This window comes from Oreochromis niloticus, linkage group LG12 (genome assembly GCF_001858045.2).
Source record: "Oreochromis niloticus isolate F11D_XX linkage group LG12, O_niloticus_UMD_NMBU, whole genome shotgun sequence".
Classification (NCBI taxonomy): domain Eukaryota; kingdom Metazoa; phylum Chordata; class Actinopteri; order Cichliformes; family Cichlidae; genus Oreochromis; species Oreochromis niloticus.
This window is the reverse complement of record NC_031977.2, coordinates 25,889,573-25,908,783: the sequence shown is the minus strand read 5'-3', so window position 1 is coordinate 25,908,783 and position 19,211 is coordinate 25,889,573. Positions and strand designations below refer to the sequence as shown.

The 19,211-nt window shown below is 40.0% G+C and overlaps 3 protein-coding genes and 1 long non-coding RNA gene across 5 annotated transcripts; 2 read left to right on the top strand and 2 right to left on the bottom strand.

The window, feature by feature from the left end:
• The first annotated feature begins 4,254 nt into the window (after positions 1-4,254).
• Positions 4,255-4,918, top strand: LOC112841792 (uncharacterized). The gene is made up of 2 exons (XR_003213162.1): positions 4,255-4,579; positions 4,775-4,918. It is a non-coding gene; the product is annotated as an uncharacterized LOC112841792 (long non-coding RNA).
• Positions 4,919-5,935: 1,017 nt separating this feature from the next.
• Positions 5,936-13,079, bottom strand: acaa2 (acetyl-CoA acyltransferase 2). The gene is made up of 10 exons (XM_003451035.5): positions 12,915-13,079; positions 9,808-9,974; positions 9,584-9,712; positions 8,538-8,654; positions 8,297-8,444; positions 8,013-8,188; positions 7,608-7,737; positions 7,443-7,513; positions 6,598-6,752; positions 5,936-6,499 (listed from the first exon to the last, which is right to left on the bottom strand). Exons 1-10 carry the CDS (start codon positions 12,928-12,930, stop codon positions 6,418-6,420), a joined length of 1,191 nt encoding a protein of 396 aa, XP_003451083.1. The 5' UTR covers positions 12,931-13,079; the 3' UTR covers positions 5,936-6,417.
• A 161-nt stretch (positions 13,080-13,240) lies between these two features.
• mrpl40 (mitochondrial ribosomal protein L40) lies at positions 13,241-16,679 on the top strand. Its single transcript, XM_003451036.5, has 5 exons — positions 13,241-13,446; positions 14,447-14,530; positions 14,724-14,879; positions 16,068-16,149; positions 16,266-16,679. Exons 1-5 carry the CDS (start codon positions 13,385-13,387, stop codon positions 16,491-16,493), a joined length of 612 nt encoding a protein of 203 aa, XP_003451084.1. The 5' UTR covers positions 13,241-13,384; the 3' UTR covers positions 16,494-16,679.
• lg12h22orf39 (linkage group 12 C22orf39 homolog) lies at positions 16,656-19,126 on the bottom strand. Of its 2 annotated transcripts, none has more exons than XM_003451037.4 (3): positions 18,972-19,126; positions 17,486-17,653; positions 16,656-17,396 (listed from the first exon to the last, which is right to left on the bottom strand). In XM_003451037.4, the coding sequence occupies exons 1-3, from the start codon at positions 19,002-19,004 to the stop codon at positions 17,265-17,267; spliced, it is 333 nt and encodes a 110-aa protein (XP_003451085.1). In that variant the 5' UTR covers positions 19,005-19,126; the 3' UTR covers positions 16,656-17,264. The 2 variants fall into 2 exon arrangements, with proteins under 2 accessions (XP_003451085.1, XP_013130340.1); XM_013274886.3 differs by lacking the exon at positions 18,972-19,126 and adding an exon at positions 18,352-18,915.
• Positions 19,127-19,211: the final 85 nt, after the last annotated feature.

Here is a 19,211-nt window from a genome sequence, read left to right as displayed (position 1 = left end):
CGTCTTCCAGATCACCATCGTGTCCACTGCTGGCCACGCGACTGGCCTCCCGAACTGTTGTCTCCTCCAACAGTCTTGATGACATTAGCCTTCGGTCTAGCCTTACTCTTATTCTCCACTTGGAGCAAAACAAATTATCATCTAAAAAAGTGGCAAAGAAAAAGTGGCATGTGTTTGATCCATATTAAAAAAATTGTATGGCACCACAGGTCTGCCTCTTGGTCTTAGCGGTCTTGATCTTCTTCTTATATATAGCCCTGCGAGCAGACCAGCAGTAGCGACCGATGCCCCGGGCCAGAACCGGGTTCTGGCTCCCTCGCTTCTTCTTCTTGGCAGCTTGGTCTCCCTCTGCCATCTGACACAAAGTAAAAAGAAGGTAGATGTTTGTTAGAGTCTCAGATGAGAAATGGTTTATTGTACCACAGTGATGTTATGGCATTACGTTCCTAGGTTTATTATTCTTCTAACACTGGTTTTTAGCAGCAGGACTCCAGCACCAACTACAGCAGAATAGCAGTGTTTCAAGATCTCAAACTCTAAGCTGTAGTGCTGCTAGTCTTTCTGAACAAACTATTAATAAGCACCAGTAAATTCCAAGAAACTATAACATACTATGATCTAGCATTTTCTAGTTTATGGAGTTTGTTACTTAATATTTAAAACTTTCTGTTCTTTCAAGTTTCATGATAATTTTTAAGTCTTTTATTAAGTATGTTTGAATTAGTCTTCAGTTCCTTGTGATTTTTAAGTTTCTCTCTCTCAGTGTCTCGTCTCCTCCTGTGGTTAGTCAGTCTTATTTTCACGTTTGTTTGTTTTTTTCATCTCAATGATTGGTGGTCCTTTTGTGTCTGTTTAGTGTCAGTCACGTCCCCATGTCTGTTTCTCGCCTGGCCCCAGTGTCAAGCCAGTGTGTCTTAGTCTACATCTCAGTTTGTTTCCTGTTTTATTTTAACAGTGTCTCGTCCTGTGTTCTGCATGTTCAGTTTTGCTTCCCCTGTCTTATTACAGGGAGTGCAGAATTATTAGGCAAGTTGTATTTTTGAGGAATAATTTTATTATTGAACAACAACCATGTTCTCAATGAACCCAAAAAACCCATTAATATCAAAGCTGAATGTTTTTGGAAGTAGTTTTTAGTTTTAGCTATTTTAGGGGGATATCTGTGTGTGCAGGTGACTATTACTGTGCATAATTATTAGGCAACTTAACAAAAAACAAATATATACCCATTTCAATTATTTATTTTTACCAGTGAAACCAATATAACATCTCCACATTCACAAATATACATTTCTGACATTCAAAAACAAAACAAAAACAAATCAGCGACCAATATAGCCACCTTTCTTTGCAAGGACACTCAAAAGCCTGCCATCCATGGATTCTGTCAGTGTTTTGATCTGTTCACCATCAACATTGCGTGCAGCAGCAACCACAGCCTCCCAGACACTGTTCAGAGAGGTGTACTGTTTTCCCTCCTTGTAAATCTCACATTTGATGATGGACCACAGGTTCTCAATGGGGTTCAGATCAGGTGAACAAGGAGGCCATGTCATTAGTTTTTCTTCTTTTATACCCTTTCTTGCCAGCCACGCTGTGGAGTACTTGGACGTGTGTGATGGAGCATTGTCCTGCATGAAAATCATGTTTTTCTTGAAGGATGGAGACTTCTTCCTGTACCACTGCTTGAAGAAGGTGTCTTCCAGAAACTGGCAGTAGGACTGGGAGTTGAGCTTGACTCCATCCTCAACCCGAAAAGGCCCCACAAGCTCATCTTTGATGATACCAGCCCAAACCAGTACTCCACCTCCACCTTGCTGGCGTCTGAGTCGGACTGGAGCTCTCTGCCCTTTACCAATCCAGCCACGGGCCCATCCATCTGGCCCATCAAGACTCACTCTCATTTCATCAGTCCATAAAACCTTAGAAAAATCAGTCTTGAGATATTTCTTGGCCCAGTCTTGACGTTTCAGCTTGTGTGTCTTGTTCAGTGGTGGTCGTCTTTCAGCCTTTCTTACCTTGGCCATGTCTCTGAGTATTGCACACCTTGTGCTTTTGGGCACTCCAGTGATGTTGCAGCTCTGAAATATGGCCAAACTGGTGGCAAGTGGCATCTTGGCAGCTGCACACTTGACTTTTCTCAGTTCATGGGCAGTTATTTTGCGCCTTGGTTTTTCCACACGCTTCTTGCGACCCTGTTGACTATTTTGAATGAAACGCTTGATTGTTTGATGATCACGCTTCAGAAGCTTTGCAATTTTAACACTGCTGCATCCCTCTGCAAGATATCTCACTATTTTTGACTTTTCTGAGCCTGTCAAGTCCTTCTTTTGACCCATTTTGCCAAAGGAAAGGAAGTTGCCTAATAATTATGCACACCCGATATAGGGTGTTGATGTCATTAGACCACACCCCTTCTCATTACAGAGATGCACATCATCTAATATGCTTAATTGGTAGTGGGCTTTCGAGCCTATACAGCTTGGAGTAAGACAACATGCATGAAGAGGATGATGTGGACAAAATACTCATTTGCCTAATAATTCTGCACTCCCTGTATGTCTGATTTGTTCCTCCTGTGTTCCCACCTGTCACCCATCCTTTCGTTATCCTGTGTGTATTTAAGTCCTCAATCTCCCTCTGCTCATTGCTAATTTTTGTATCATTGCAATAAAGCTGCCTCTTTTGGTTTATTTCTCCCGCCTCTGAGTCCTGTGTTTGGATCCTACCCTTGCCTGCCGCATAGCCTACTATGACAATAAGGAAGTAATGCCGTGGCACAAATCCATGATGCAGATTTAAAACACACTTTAACTCAAATATAGCAAAAGTTCAAACTGTTCTGATAAAGCGGGGACATTGCTGTGACTTATAAAGCGTCCGCTTAATTTGATTTTTTCTCTAAATAGGGTCCAAAACATGCTGTTGTAGCCAGTGATGGGAATAACGGTGTTACTAACGGCGTTACTTTTTCAGTAACGATTAATCTAACTAATTACTATTTCTATCGTTACAACGCCGTTACCGTTACTAACAAGAAAATGCGGTGCAGTCGCAACCGTCAACAAACAGACGGTTGAAGCTGTGTTCAGCTTACCGCACGTAAGTAATCTGGGCGCTACAGCTTTAAGCAGCTGCGCGCGCTCCCGCGGATGGCAATCATGATCACTTTTTGGCGCAACACCTGGAGCTAGGGGGCAAAACAATCGCATGAGTGCTGCTGTTTGACTGAGGAAGAATAAAGTAGTCGTGGTAAGCCAATCACACGACCACTTTAAGATGACAAAGCAACAAGGTGATAGTTTTTAAAAATTGTGCTAATAGGCCACGTAAAACCAGAGTCATGATAATCAATATATACGCGTGTTTTTTTCCTGAATAGTTTCGTCATGTTTACTGTCCCTCTAGGACAGCGCTAGCAAGCACTCTCTGCTTATGACCAAAAAATAAAATAACAAAACAAAGAGAGCGCGAGTTTTGAGATGTGAGAGATTTGTGACGTTTAGCATGTTTAGAGTGTGTAGTTAATGTGTTGTCTTGTGTAGTTAGTGTGTAGTGTTGTGGATAGTTTTGTGCTGTGTGTCAGAACAATGAGGCGACTGCTGTCTCCAGGTAAAAAACAGGATGAGTGATACACCTGCTGCTGTCAGACCTGCAGGTATCAGGCTGTGATGTTCTCCTTTATAGTGGACAGAAATTATTTTTTTGGAGTGGCACAAATTATTTGTGCGGCATCTTATTTAATGCAGAACACCTAATAGTTTGAAGTGGTTATTAAAAAAAGGGTAAAAGGTAAATGGCTACAAATAACTTTGTTGTTTTCAAAACCTGTGCATAGGATTTTAAAATTGACAATTTATATTCGCATTTAAAGTTATGAAATATGATTCATTAAACATGTTTGTGGTTGTTACAGTAAAAAATATAACTTTTTCTAATTGGATTTTGTGTTTTTTGCCTGATTTTAGATCAATTGTGTTAATACAGTATGTCAAAATGAAAACATAACTGTAAATTCAGACATGTGAGGTTGTGCTGAAAAGGATGATACCAAACAAGGCAAAGTAAGTAGTTTTTAAAGGTGAAATTTAGAGGGAAAATCAAAAGTAGTTAAAAATGGCCAATTATACCCTGGACCCCAGAGGGTTAAAAAAATTTTTTAACGTAACGCTATAGTTACTTTTCAAGTAATTAATTACTTTTAAAATCTTGTAACTCAGTTACTAACTCAGTTACTTTTTTGAAGAAGTAACTAGTAACTATAATTAATTACTTTTTCAAAGTAACTTGCCCAACACTGGTTGTAGCTTAAATCACTAGAGTTTATTAGCAAGGACCTGACTTTATTATTTTAGTTTGTTAAAAATTTCTATTCCTCTTGTGGCCGAATTTGGCTTCAGTGTTTGTAAGTCAGTGTCCAGCAGCAGTCTGTATTCAGTTTGAATATTGCTGTAAATTGATATGGATCAGTTTATGCCTTTTATTAACTGTAACATTTAACTTTTGGGTGACAGCACAAGGGAACAGAGAATGAGAGAGCAAGATGAAAACGGCAAAGAGAGAGAGCAAAAATAAACAGGTAAGGGTGGATGTGGTGAAATTCACCAAAAATTATAAAGCTGTCTGTAGCTGCTGTTTTTCTACATTCATTGATGATGATTTTACATAACTAAGTAGTGTGCTGTACTGTTATCAATTATGGATCCCTAACCTGCTCTTATAATAATTATCATAAGATTATATTTTTCTTTTTTTCCTATGAATATAATTCTAGTTGAGTGGGGAGGAAGAAGAGAGAGATGTTGTACAGGAACAGGAAGGAGAGAGCAGATAGTAAAGTTAGGTGAAAAAAAAATATTTTTCACAAACTAATTCTTTGTGTATTTCAAGGATGCTCAGTAGCAAAAAAAAAAAAAAAGTCAGTGGACGTTGTAAACGGAGCATGTTGATATAAACAATAGCATTTTTTCACTCTAAACATGTGTCAGAAAGGATGGCTGCCACTACATTGATATGACGGACTACAAATCTATTCTCCACTAGTGAAATTGGGGTACATGATGCTGTGTTCTGAGACTGCATAATAAAGAGAGTGTTTGTATAAATTCAGAAACTTTAATAAAAAGCAACTCTATTACCAGTTTGCTTCATGTACAGGTCTATGGACTGGTGATTTTCCAGTGTCTGTTCTGAATAATGCTATTCCATGATTCAATAGCTTGCAGAATCTCCTTTAACAGTAATAATTTGAACTAATCTTCTTTTATGTATGACATATTCAGTCTCCCGTGTCAGATACCTGTGGAAAAAATGTTCCCTACCCTTCTTTAATTTATCACTTAACTTCATTGAATGCACAGCCCTATTAATTCAGTCTGGTTGACATATGGACTTTTACTGAACCATTCCAACAACTTGATTTTTTCTGCCAGTCTGTTGTAGTTTGTCCTGTTGCATGAACCAGTTTCAGTGTGAAGGCTTCACATCTGACAGTAGAATACTGAGGCATGCACCTCCTCTAGTTTCTCCAGGGGGACACCAAAGCGTTCCCAGACCAGCTGAGAGATATAATTTCTCCAGCATCTCCTGGGTCTGCCCTCAGGCTTCCTCCCAGTGGTACATGCCCGATAATTCACCCAGGAGGCATCCTTTTCAGATGCCCAAACCACCACAACTGTCTCCCTTTGATGTGGAGAAGCAGCGGCTCTATTCTGTGCCCCTTCCGGATGGCCAAACTCCTTACCCTATCTCTAAGGGAGAGGCTAGCCACCTTTCAGACGAAGCTCATTTCCGCTGTCGTTCTTTTGGTCACTACCTACAGCTCGTGACCATAGGTGAGGGTAGGGACGTAAATCCCTTGACACCAACTAACCCAAAAAATCATATAGAATATTTTATTCAAGCAGCAGTAAAATACTGATCATGAAAACACATCTTTTTTTCTTTCTTTTTTTTAATTTGAGATTCTTTGACACAGAAGTACAAGATCAGTTTTTGCTGGAGCCATCACAGGTAATTTTCTAGCATTAAAACTTAACATGTTCTCAATCTCTCTGCTATTAAGGCAAATTCCAGTTCCATCAAGTCTCATTCTGTCCTACCACAAACTTCACTGTTATTATATGCTACACACTGTACCATCATCAGCACTGAATTTTAGGCACGTGCTTGAAAAGTCTTTTGCACTTTTGTGAAACAGGAACAGGCATGTCAGTGAGCAATTAGCACTCAATCTTTACTGGACTTCCAAGGCAACTCAAGACTGAAACATTTAGTGCACATGTTCTGATGCGAAAATGTGGAAAAATATCTCTTTTACAATGTATCATCTGCATTTTATTTAGGATTTGAGTGGACTGTGTGATTGTGTGTAGGTCATTCTTCTGCAGGAAACCTATCAGCTGGCAGGTTCTTCTCTCAGCATTTTTCAATGATGATGGCGATACCCTGACCACCGCCAATACAGGCAGAACCAATGGCATACTTGCCTCCTCGCCGCCTGTCAGAAAGTAAATAATTATTCAAAGTCACTTCAAATAATGTGCAGAACTCTTCTCATTATATAAGATAGTGTTCACCATTAAATGACTACGCTACCTGAGCTCATGCACCAGGTGAGCAGTGATGCGAGCTCCAGAAGCACCGAGAGGATGTCCGATGGCAATAGCTCCACCGTTAACATTGCTTTTCTCCGGGTCGAGTCCTAGAGCCTTGGAAACAGCCAGATACTGAGGAGCAAAAGCCTCATTGACCTGTGAAAAACAACAAAAACACCTGAGTATTCACTTCACAAACACAATCACAAACATCATAAATCACAACAGGCTGGTTGCTATGTTATATTTTAAAAAAGCATTAAAAGTGATCAAAATTAGACACATGCTTAAGGTTAAACCATTTTATTTCAACTTTCAAGTATTCAAAAACATTAATATTAAAGTATTAAAGTAATATTAGAGTATTAAAAAATAATAATTAGTTTAAATGATGTTAGTTTGTCCAATGACTTTCAAGCCTCTGAAAGTGTGGGATTATGTGGGGTTTTATAGTTCAGTGTCTAATGTCAACATTTAATCACAACTTAATGGTTTGATTTAAAATCCATTGTAGCGATGTACAAAGGCAAAACTACAAAGAATATGTGACTGCCCAAATACATATGGGCCTAACTGTATATATGTAAATTTTACTCATAATAGTGGTTTACAGATAGTGGAGACACGGATCCCTTTGTGGCTGCGGCAGGAAGGACACAAATCAAACATGTGCTGCTGACCTCTTGTCAATAAGGAAGCAGCCAAAAACAGCTGTGTGCACTTTCACCAACATATTAGTTTTAGTTTCCTTAATTAGTTATAATGGAGTATTTTTATGTTGTTGCATTACTGCTTTGTATATGACAAAAAGCATGTAAGTATTTATTTCACTGTATGGGAACAAACCTCCACAAGATCCATGTCTTTGAGAGTCAGACCAGCTTTCTTAAGTGCTTCTGTGATTGCTGGAACAGGACCTAAAATAAATAAAGTAAAAAGAAAGGTTAGGTAATCATTACTTTTAATCCAAAGGTGCCCAGATTACACCTTTCAGAGAGCACTGTTGCTAACCTATTCCCATAATGCTTGGGTCACAGCCTGACACGTGATAGGCCACAATTCTGGCCAGAGGAGTGAGCTTGTGTTCCTTCAGAGCATCCTCACTTGAAATCACCAAAGCAGCAGCACCATCAGATACACCCTGGGGATAGAAATGATAGGTGCAATTAGGAAAGAGGAGGAGGTTGGATAAAATTTATAATGAACTATATTTAAATGTATTTTAAGTGTGAGTGTAAAAAAACATCCTGGAGTGATATCACACACAAAAGAATAGCAATAAGGGACTCTAATGCATCAAAAAACAAACAAACAGTGGTCTGTTTTTCCCAGTGACCACGGACCGTCTGACTTTGCTAAGAAAACCCGATCATGTCAGATTGTTGAGAACAGTCGGCACCTCTAGCATAAACTCACTGAAGCGTTAGCAGCAGTAACGGTTCCTCCCTTCTTAAAGACAGGAGGTAGTTTGGCCATCTGTTCCAGAGTGGTCTGAGGCCGAGGGTGCTCATCATGAGTCATGGGCACTTTGCCTTTCTTAGCTTTCACCTCAATGGGAGCAATTTCTGCTGTGAAGTAACCACCCTCATGAGCTGTAAACAGAAAGCAGTAAAAGCTTAGAGTTTAAAACATTAACTGAGTATGAGGGTGAATTAAAAGGCAGACCGTGAAAATATATCAAAAAACAGGGTCTGCCTTACCTGCCTTCCACCTTTGTTGAGTCTGATGTGCGTAGTTGTCACAGTCCTCTCGGGTGATCTGGTATTTCTCTGCCAGGTTTTCTGCTGTGATGCCCATCGGGGTTTTAATATGCAGGTCAGTCAGCCCCGCCCACAAAGTATCCTCTAGCTGGTAGGCCGATGAAGGCAGGTTTAATACCAAATCATTGTAGTTGTGGTGATGTACATTTATATCAAGTGTTCATAGATTTGATCTACCAACCTTTAGATCGACGCCAAACTTCGTACCAAATCGGATGTTACGGACAGCATAGGGAGCCTGGCTCATACTCTCTGAACCTCCACACAGGACCACCTCTGAATCCCTGAGACAAATCTCCTACAAACACAAAAGGTGACAGGCTTTTTGTTTTTGGAGCGGCAGAAGGGGGGTAAGATACATAATGATCATTTTACTGATGGTTTTTGCACACATTGTCTTAAACATATCACTTCAGTTGCTTTCCACTTATATACATGACAGGAAAAGATCAGAAACTTTTAATCTTCCTTTTTATTTGGGGAGATACAATACAGAACGAAAATACATCAGCGTATAATTCATCCAGTGAATTATAGTTGTCATAGTGCAGCACTGGGTTGTTGTGTTTGGGTCATTTCTGTCTTTCTCTGGTCTTGGATGGGTTGTGGAGGCTGTGCCCTATGGGTGGAGCACGGGTTCCTGCTGCTCACTGAGCACACCAGTGGCTCATTGGTCTCATCAGTGGCTGGTATTTAAGGGGCACCTGAACTGTTTGCCATCATAAAGTAGTAGACAGGCTTGTTTTGGTTATGTCTACTGACTTTTTCCAGTGTTCTCAACTCTGTGTCTCTGTGATTGTGTGCTGAATAAAAGGCTTCCCTAAGTTTGCTCACCTGCCACCTTCAAACAAGCATTCACCACAAGGATTTCTTTCCATCTCGCATTACCTGCCTGTCCACAACCAGGCAGGTAATGCCTCCCACCTTACTTATCTCCACTCCTAGTAAGAAACTTAGAGATTCCTGGAGTTATCATAAAGCTGATGTGAAACCACCTCTTACATTGTCCTGTATCTTACTCACTCTCTCTTCTCCTTACAGAGAAGCTGCAGGGCTTCTTTTTCCCTGCAAAAAGTAGTACTCTCTAAGTGTCACTGTTACTACTTTAAAAAAAATCAATTTTCTTGTTTATATTTTGATAGGAAAACATTCAATACACTGTTTTCTGCTTTGAAAATCCCTCCTTTATGGGTCTTAGAGTACTATTTTCATCAGTTTAGTGCTTACCTGAGCGCCATTAATGATGGACTGGAAACCAGATCCACACAGTCTGTTCACGGTGAGAGCGGGCACTGGGATGGGTACGCCACACCTCAGACCCACATGACGAGCAATGTAGGGTGCATCAGCTGAGCTCTGAACGTAGGGAAGTGGATCAGAAACAAAATGTAAGATACAGTAGTCAGATCATTTATAATTAATCCTTTCAGTGTTGTATGTGTGATCAGTACCTGCATGACATTTCCTATGATGATGCTGTTTACAAGCTCTGGGACCACACCCCCTGCAGCGAGGGCAGCTTTGGCTGCATGTTCAGCCAAGTCTGTTGCACTGTGATCCTTCAGTACTCCACCATAGGTACCAAATGGAGTTCGCTTGGCAGCTACAATAAATACACCTAGGAAAAAACGAGCATTTTAGTTTGGAGTTAACACCACCCACCACTGAGCTACAGCCAGATTGTAGCGGGGGACAGAGAGAGAAGATTTGTGAAGGGATAATTAGCACTAACGCAACATGATTTACAGGGTGTTGAAATAGAGCTGCGTCTGATTTCTTGTTTTCAATTCTTTGTTGATGTTGATGTTGAAGTTAAAGTTCCTGTTTAGGTTTTCTCCTATAGTGTTTCTGTTGTTATTTCCTGACAGTGACTTTGATTTATTCCTTCATCGCTGTGTATGTATGGTTCACTAGTGAGTTTTGTTCTTCGTATTTTCTGATGTTTGGTTTTATGATGAGTACATGTAGCCACGGTCTTCCCTGTGTTTCTATTTGCTGCTTCCCTCTGTCTCATTCTGGTCACTTTTGTTTAATTGTCTTGTTTGGCTTATTAAATGTTAGTATGACCCTCTCTGTTACTTCCTATTTTACTTTAAAGGATTGTTTTCTTTCATGTTGTGAGTCATTTTTTCATCCTGTCTGCAGTCCCCTGATTCCCCCCATTGTTTTCACCTGCTGGTGATTGTGTTCGCCTTTGTTCCGCTCCCGCATGTTTCTCATCAGTGATCTCATTCTGTGTATATATAGCTTTGTCCTTCTTTTCTCCTATCTGTTTGGGTTGCTTTGTACAGAGGCCTGAGGCCTGTATAGCAAAGTAGGAGTTTGTCTTACCTGGTTAATGTCAAGATTACCCTAAGTTTTTTGTGTTATAACGGTGGATCAAGATGTTAGGTTTTGTGCAGGGAACTAAACCTGCTCTGGTGTAGGTTATGTTCCATGATAAAGATCAACAGGTGCTACCTAGTGACAAAATAATTCTCTATAAAAAATACTGTCATCATTCCTGGATCCTGGTCCTTCTGTTTCCATGTTGATCAGTAACTTTATTATTTCTTCCTGTTGGCTGCTGGTAACTTATTCATGCTTGTAGAACATTTGATTTATAGGAATGAATGATTCTAAAACAGTTCACCTATTTGTAGCCTACTCGCTAAGTGTATTTCAAATTTGTATGTAGACAAAGCCTCCATCTGAATTCTGTTTCTTTCATTTTTACTTGCTCTCAGACTAAATGCCTCTGAAGCAGCAGCTGAAAGAAAATCTAAAACTGTCACTAAAACATTAATTCAAGCTAATATTTACTTACTACAGCTGGAGCCCTGGTGAGGTTTTAACAGTCTGAGAGCAAGTAAAGAATAAATTAAAACAGAATTCAAATTTGGAATAAACTGAAACTCGGAATTTAGACCCATCTGCACACAGGGATCTGAGAAATCTTCCAGGAATAGTGATGCCATTTCATTTCATACCTGTCCTCTAATCTGAAGTAGGTTTTCAGGAGCTACTCTGGCAATATACCCTGTAAGAGATTCACCTTGGTGCAGAAAACCTGGGGTTAAACCTGAGGTTCCCTGGCTAAGATGAAATCCTGTTTTGTAGCACGGGCCTCAGCTCCTGTCAGGTTGGTGTATGTTCTTTTTTTTCTCTTTAAATTCACTGTTTCTGCATTTGGGGCCTGATTGATAATCTGCCAAAAATTGATCTGGAAGTCACAGCAACATTTTTGAGAGGAAAAAAAAAAAGGGTTTAAAGTTCACAGTACCTTAATAGGAATGATCTCTATTTTGAAATGCTGCACTGATGGACCTTTTTTAGTTTTAGAGGGACACTGAACTATCGACTAATGTCTGCTACGTGTCAGGAAATGCGGGATGCTTTGACCTAGAATTGAGTTTGCAAATATTATAGTAACACCTGACGCATACAGCTGGAGTCTGTTTAATGTTGAGTAATATGTTCCCTCCACTCTGAATGGGGGCACTGGACCAAACTCAGAGATTTGTGAATTAATAAAAATGTATTTATTTATAAATCCACTATAAAGCTTTTTTGACTAGTCATTTTGTTTACCTTTTTGAAACTGATAGGTTTAAGCAGAAAAGTTAAACATAAAATAATGCAATGAATTTGCAGCAGAAAGTATTAAAGAGGACTGCATAAGTGGTTAATTAGACAACAGTAGTGACAAGCTGTTGAAACTCTTTGGTTATCAATACTTTCGTGGATAATTACTTAGTGTTTAAATGGAATAATAACTCAAAGGAGTGATTGAATGGCTGGGCATGTAAGATGGGGGAAAAAATGTTGGGAGCTGCTGATATGTTGCATATAAAATGGCTCAATGACCAGTAATCCAAAGTCCTTATAGATAATTTCTTTAAACATTTACTCCATATTCATGATGTAATTGCCATATGAGGAAAAACTCAAATGAAATACTGCTACCCAACTTTTTTGATGTTCTATCCTTTTTTTCGATGATATATAAACACATAATATGGAAAAATACGAATAGCAAAATCAGGAAACACAATAATGCAAATTAAGTAATGTATGTGGAACATGCAATGTATATTTGTAATCTATTAAACAGATAATTAAAACAGATTTAAAGCACGGTTTCACCTTCACTTAGGTAAACGCATCACAGCATATGCTACAGCATATACCTTCAGCTGTAATATTCACACACATGAATATTACAGCTGAAAGCTGTAATTTTCTAAACCAAAAAAGTGTGGGCATAACAAAAGCAAACCGGTGTCCTCAAAGTTGTGAAAGGTTTCTGATTAAATGTTCAAATACATGTTTACAGTTTTGAGTTGAGTAGCAGGAAGGAGCAGCTGTTTAAATAATACTGCCACCATCTTGTCACCTTTCGCCTACATTGCAGTGAAACTATGTGGAAACGAGCCTTCTTTGCATATAAAATGAATAAAAAGGTCGATTTTAAAGCACTGTTGCACAGCAGTGTGACCCAGATACTTTCAAACGCCCCACCAGAAAATCCCGTCCCAGAGGTCTTACTGCTGAAATGAACTGAATGGTGTTTGTTTACCTCTGAGAAGTGCCATGATGCAGACTCAACAATCCAGCGATGACCGGATCAAAGTTTTAGGCTGATATCTCGCTGCGTGGAGGATATAAAAGCCTGAGACCACTGTGACCTTTCCCCCAAATACTGCAGCTCGGTAACGTTTTACTCCTCCATGAAGATTCAACAAAATATTTACACATAAATATCTACACAACGCAATGTTACTATTTTTTTTTACTGTTTATCTTATTGTTTTATTAATTAATATATTAGCGGATTATCACATATCCAATATCTGTCTCTGATTTTTTTTTTTCAAGCTTTTTAAATAAGCGAAAGTGCGGACGTTGAAGTGTGCGCCCGCCTGTTTGAAGCGTCATCTTTCAGCGACGTGTGTGTGGGGGGCTGTCACTCCAGGGGACGACATGTGAATGTTTGTTGTCCTGGACCCAAAACTGAGTTAAAGGAGGAAACGGAAACGTAATTAAAACATGTCTTTGGCTCTTTCGCGATGTCTTTGCAGGGTTTTATCGCGGCAGGCCATGCCGTCGAGGTGAGTGATTGATGTACGATGTGAACGAAGTGCGTTAGCTGTGTGGAGCTAATATAGCTAAGGTTATTCAGTGCTTTAATAGAGAAGAAGTGTGCTTGTTCAGTAACAAAGGTGATGAGCAGAGCTGTCGTGACTACAGAGGGATGTAGCTGTTGAGAGTATGGTTTCATGCTGAGAAAGAGTACAGATGCGATCTTTGCTTTGATACTGTTGATGGAGAAGTATAGAGAAGGTCAGAAGAAGTTTCACTGTGCATTTATGAATCTAGATAAACCATATGATGGGGTGCCAAGAGAAGTACCAGGGTGGTGCAGGACATGTATGAGGACAGATAAACAGTGGTGAAGTGTGCGGTAGGAATGACAGATGGGCTCGACCTGGATCAGCATCAGGGAACTGCTCTGTGCCCCTTCTTGTTTGCAATGAAGATGGATAGATTAGGTCAGTCAGGAGTCTCTGTGCACTATAATATTTGCAGACGACATTGTGATCTGTACCAAAAGTAGAGAGCAGGTGAAAGAGAGCTTGGAGAGGTGAATGTCTGCTTTGAAAGATGGGAAATGAAAATCAAAAGCAGGACAGAACACGTGTGTGAGTGAGAGGCAGACAACTGTGCTCATGAGGCTGAAAAGAGCAAAGATTGTGAAGGTGGATGGTTAAATACCTGGGGTTAAACATCCAAAGCAAATGACAGTGCACAAAAGAGATGGAAAAAGAGAGTGCAGGCAGGGTGGAGATGAGCATCAGGGGTGATTTGTGACAGAAGTGAAAGAGAAGGTTTACAAGATGGTAGTTGGAGAGTGGCATCAATAAAAAGACAGGAGACTGAGCCGGAGGCGACAGAGATGAAGATGTTAAAATTTTCACTGGGAGTGGCCAGGATTGAAAATGTTTGTAGACAAGCATCTTATTTGCAGCAAGGATAGTAGCACTCTTAAGACTGTCTTCTTCAAAGAATATACAAACTTAGTAGAGAAATGACCTGTACTCTATTCTGCAGCTCTCTGTTGGGAGAACATCACCATCTTGTACAGAGTCCTTGGTTTGCACCAGTGATGACCCTGAAGACATCTGCTCCACTGAGGTATGATTCAGGCTCAGGCTCACAAACCAAGTCATGACCGAGGTTTACCACAATTGTCATTTCATCAATATTTTAAATTAAAAACTTAATCCACCAATGTTATGATGGTTTGTGATGCTAACAGTACTTCTCAGCAAAGCTCTATCTTGTGGCTGAATATATTAACATAGAGGTGTGATCTGTGTTATTCAAGAGCTGAGCCAAAAAAGAAGAAGAAAGTTGACCCGAGAAGGGAACAGATGTTGAGAGAGCGCCTGAAAAAGAAGCTGAAGAAACTGGAGAAAGTTCCACCTGAGCTTATCCCCATAGAGGACTTCGTCACTCCAACCAAATGCTTGGATGAAACAAGGTGGAGCTCATTTCAGTCTATGTGCATAAATGTCATTTGAGATAATGAGGTCAAATTTGTATTGAAACATTAACTTACAGTGCTCAGTATGATAACACACATTAAATTTCTTCTTGTCAGCAAATGAACTAAAGCTGCTGGGCAGGTATGGATCATCAGAAGCAGGGCATTTTTTGAAGATCATTAGAACGGATAAGCAATGTGATTTTATTCCTAAATAGATCTGCTTGATCAACAGATCAAGCAGCTCTATAAATCCAATGTGTAAAATTAATGTGTCATGGCTCATACCACGGCATCCTTTGAGAACGCTGTGCTCCACAGCCAGTGAAGAAAATCTGAGCTGATGTCAACTCTGATGATTTCCACATCAGTTTAAAAATATTTTAATCTTATGTGTTTAAATCAGCTTTGTTGGATTGCACAAACTAATGAAAAAAAAAAGTCAAAAGCACTTATTGTGTGCTTTTTAAAAAAGTTTTATTATTCATGACATCTCACAGGTCAAGAATGGATTTGGCAATAATGCCCCAAGAGTGTTAACACAAACATTATCTATGTCAAGATAATGTAAATACTACTTTACTACAATTCTACAGGTCTCATTTACCCCATCGGATGCAGTTTTATCTACCCCGAAGCATTTTTCAACATTCATACACACTCCAATAGGTGCATTAGGGGCAATTTGCCAAGAACATTTTGCTGACTGGAGGAATCACAGACTGATCCTTTTGCCTTCTTTGCTAGACGACCAGCTCTACCACCTCAGCCACAGCTCATTTTCACAGAGAAATTGCCTTTGCAAAAGGTGGCTGAAGTTCTGAGACGTGATTGTTAGCTGATGTCTTCATAAGATAAGATAAGATAACCTTTATTAGTCCCACACGTGGGAAATTTGTTTTGTCACAGCAGGAAGTGGACAGTGCAAAAGTTATGAAGCAAAGATTAGAATAAAATAAGAATAAATACAGTACACAACTGTACATAATAGAATAAAATAAAATACTATATACAGTAGAATAAAATATACAATAAGATAAAAAGATAATGGTTTTATCAGTCTTTTTGCATTGAAGCTCTGGGACATTAAAACAGCTTTGAAACTTTTAAATTGCTCATTTGAATACCTTTCTTGGATAGAGCTTTTAAGTCCTTTAAATTGATGTTCATAATTCTCTTTCAAAGGGAACGCACTGCTCCAAGGCTGTCATTTGAAGAAAGTGAAGGTCGAGCCCTGCTGCTGAAGGAGTGGTGTCGATACAAACAGGTTACCACTTACCTATCGCACCTGCGTCACTAAAGCTTTTATGGAAAATGTTACATCTGACCCTGGCTCTCCATTGCATGCACTTAGTGGGTTGTGTCTGTCTGATGTTCTTGCAGAAGCAGCACATGGCTGAAGTGGAGGCTGTTGAACTGGCTTTGGAAGCACAGAGGGAGGCACTGGAGGAGCTGAAGCTGGAGTCTGAGGAGCTGTATCGGGCAGCGCTGAAGCCTGACCCGCTTCTTATTCCCTTTGTTCACGAAGGTCCCACATATACGCCAGCAATACCCAATTATGACGCTCCTGATGGGAAATACAACGATATCACTAAAGTTTACACACAGTGATAGATGAGGAATGGCTGTGTAGTTTAGTGTGTCTGAATGTTATTCACTAAGCAAAAATGCAGCTTCTGCGTCTTTATTCCTTCATTGTCATTCATTGTGTGAGAGTTACAGTGAGTTTGTGTCACATTAATATTTCTGTCTATAATAATGAAAGAAATCGAATAAAAATTTACATCTTTTTATTGATCCAGTTTCCAGAATCTTTTTGAACATGTCATGTTATAAGGCAGAAAACTGCTACACAACTCTGGATTCTGTCATGTCAATTTTTCAGTAAGATTAAACATCCCATAGACCTGACTCCAGCATCAAGAGCTACATAATTAACCTTTCTTAAAGTCAATTCATATGCTTAGCAGCTGACAAATACATATAGGCCTACCAGTACCATGCAAAGACCTGGCTCTTCACCTTTTTCAAAGAGAATGAAGCAGATCACTGATTACATGGATTGATTATATATCCTGTCAAAATAAGGATAATATAGAGCTAATTTTCACAGAGTCTCCGAGTGCAGTCGGTCTTTGTGCTTAAGTTTACACAAGCTTTGCAGAATTAGTACCTATGACACACCAGCCTGCCTGGAAAGAGATCATATTCACTGATAAAACAGAGGCTGAATCCTCATCGCTGACCACTAGCTGCTGTTAGACATACTGTACATATCATTTTACATACAGCAGTTCTCTGAATACAACTCATGACAGCTCGTGATCACAAGAATGTCCAGGCTCTTTAACTGAAACACAGCATGTTGTCAAAACTCGATGTTCAGGAGTCCTGAGGCTTCTCCTGGTTCAGTGGCACGTGCCAGTCTCTAGGAGGCTCCTGCCTGAGCTGCCACACTGGAATGAAGTTTCTTTGCTCTGCCACTCGGATTTTCTCACTTCTCCGCAACGCCTCCTGCAAGACAGATACAGTGAGTGTATTTATACAGCCTGGAGGGGATCACAAAGTCACCCATTTAGGACTTTAATTTCTTGCTGTTCCACCTTAGCCTCGGTGCCTCTATGTTTCTCCCACTCTCTGCAGTTATGGTAGTCCTCTTTCCACTGCTGGCAGGACGGCACGGTACCGTAAGTGTAGTAGTGGTGAAAGCAGTTTTTTAAACTTTTGCAGTGTCTAAACTCACTCCAGTAGTCTTCACATGCCCGCGGTGGCTGTGGCGACAAAGCAAACAAACATGAGAATAAAACTTTAAACTTCTGTTGGGATTCTGGTGACTGACATCAGTCGAGGTCTTCATTGTCTCCCCTCCAAAGGATGAAAGTAATGCAAGAGCAACTGAGGATCAACCTTTGTCCTTCACCTAGGCTAAAAATACAACCTCATTTCATACTGAAAACTCACCACGATGTGACATCTTTTGCGCATGCGGGCCGCTTTGAGCGTTCACACTAGAGCGCGTTTGCTGTCGCATTTTATTTGTAGTGTGAACGAGCAGACAAAAAAATCGGATTTGATCAAAAAATCGGAATTGAGCATTAAGACCTGCAGTGTGAACGTAGCCTTTGTTGGGTACACCTGTCTAACTACTTGTTACTAATAAAATAATCAACCAATCACATGGCAGCAACTGAAAAAGAGGAAATATACAGTGAGGGGCAGTTCTCTAAGCAAAAATACCTTGTCAACGTCAAAGGAGAATAGCCAGACTGATTCGGACTGAGAGGAAATCAACAGGGACTATCAAAAGTACCACCAAGATATGCAGAAGACCATCTCTAAATTCACGGCATGTCAAACCTTGAAGTAACAGAAGACCACACCGAGTGCCGCTCCCCAAGAACAGGAAACTGAGGCTACAGTTTGCACAGGTTCAACTACACTGGGCAAAGGAACACTGGAAAAACGCTGCCTGCTCTGACGAGTTCGAATTTCTGCAGCGACATTTGGCTGGTATGGTGAGAAGTTTATTGATGTTCATCTCACATTTCTGTCAGCAGCAAGTGTGTGATGCTGTCGTGCCAAACTGGAAATCTCTGATGAATGTTTTCAACACCTTCTTGAATCTGTGCCACGAAGAATTAACGCAGTTCTGAAGAGAGTCTAACCCAGTACAAGCATGACGTAATGGCCGGTGAGTGTTTAACCTGAGTCTCTAAAGTGTTCAACATTGAAACAGCGCCCCTCTGCGGTCGTATTAAGAATGGGCTGACCCTCAGTTTGCTCAGTGGCTGATTTGACTTTCCAACTACACACATGCTATTTTTAAATTTGACCAGCAAGCCCAGATATTAGTGCATTTCGTGAATCAAAAAATATACTTCGCCTCCTCGGATCTTCTTTGTCTGACACTGCTAGATGCTACAGAAGAGTAAATTTGCGGTTTAGCATCTAAAGCTAATCACCTTGCGACCTACATCATCAGGATTTGACTTTGATTATTTTCAGTCTTCTCATAAACAATGCAAATCAAATTAACTAAGGAAAAGTTATCAGTAACGAAATTAATAACGTAATATCTGGTTTAATTACCCTCCATGCGATTTCTCCCACAGCCCTGTCCATCGCTAGCTGCGACAGCTTTAGCAACTGTACTCCTTCCGGTTTTAGTTTTCACAACAAAAGCCCTTGCCGCATTTCTGTAGCACTTATTTTGAAAATACACGAGGCCACGAAGCATCAAAACCAAAAATGTGTGCATTGCTGAAGGTCGTCATTGTGAATTTACAGTTTATTTAAAGATATTCTGCTTTTAATGGAACGAAAAGTATA

What these genes read in the sequence shown, in the direction of transcription:
- acaa2 (XM_003451035.5), bottom strand. An exon ending in TCAACAAAGGTGGAAGGCAG is followed by an intron (nt 8,189 to 8,296) that starts GTAAGGCAGACC and finishes TTCTGTTTACAG; the next exon opens with CTCATGAGGGTGGTTACTTC. An exon ending in AAGACATGGATCTTGTGGAG is followed by an intron (nt 6,753 to 7,442) that starts GTTTGTTCCCAT and finishes TGTTTTTCACAG; the next exon opens with GTCAATGAGGCTTTTGCTCC.
- mrpl40 (XM_003451036.5), top strand. Translation starts at nt 13,385, where the DNA reads ATGTCTTTGGCTCTTTCGCGATGTCTTTGCAGGGTTTTATCGCGGCAG. An exon ending in CGGCAGGCCATGCCGTCGAG is followed by an intron (nt 13,447 to 14,446) that starts GTGAGTGATTGA and finishes TCTATTCTGCAG; the next exon opens with CTCTCTGTTGGGAGAACATC. An exon ending in AGTGGTGTCGATACAAACAG is followed by an intron (nt 16,150 to 16,265) that starts GTTACCACTTAC and finishes ATGTTCTTGCAG; the next exon opens with AAGCAGCACATGGCTGAAGT.
- lg12h22orf39 (XM_013274886.3), bottom strand. Translation starts at nt 18,420, where the DNA reads ATGAACATCAATAAACTTCTCACCATACCAGCCAAATGTCGCTGCAGA. An exon ending in ATTCGAACTCGTCAGAGCAG is followed by an intron (nt 17,654 to 18,351) that starts GCAGCGTTTTTC and finishes TTGTCGCCACAG; the next exon opens with CCACCGCGGGCATGTGAAGA. An exon ending in ATAGAGGCACCGAGGCTAAG is followed by an intron (nt 17,397 to 17,485) that starts GTGGAACAGCAA and finishes TCTGTCTTGCAG; the next exon opens with GAGGCGTTGCGGAGAAGTGA.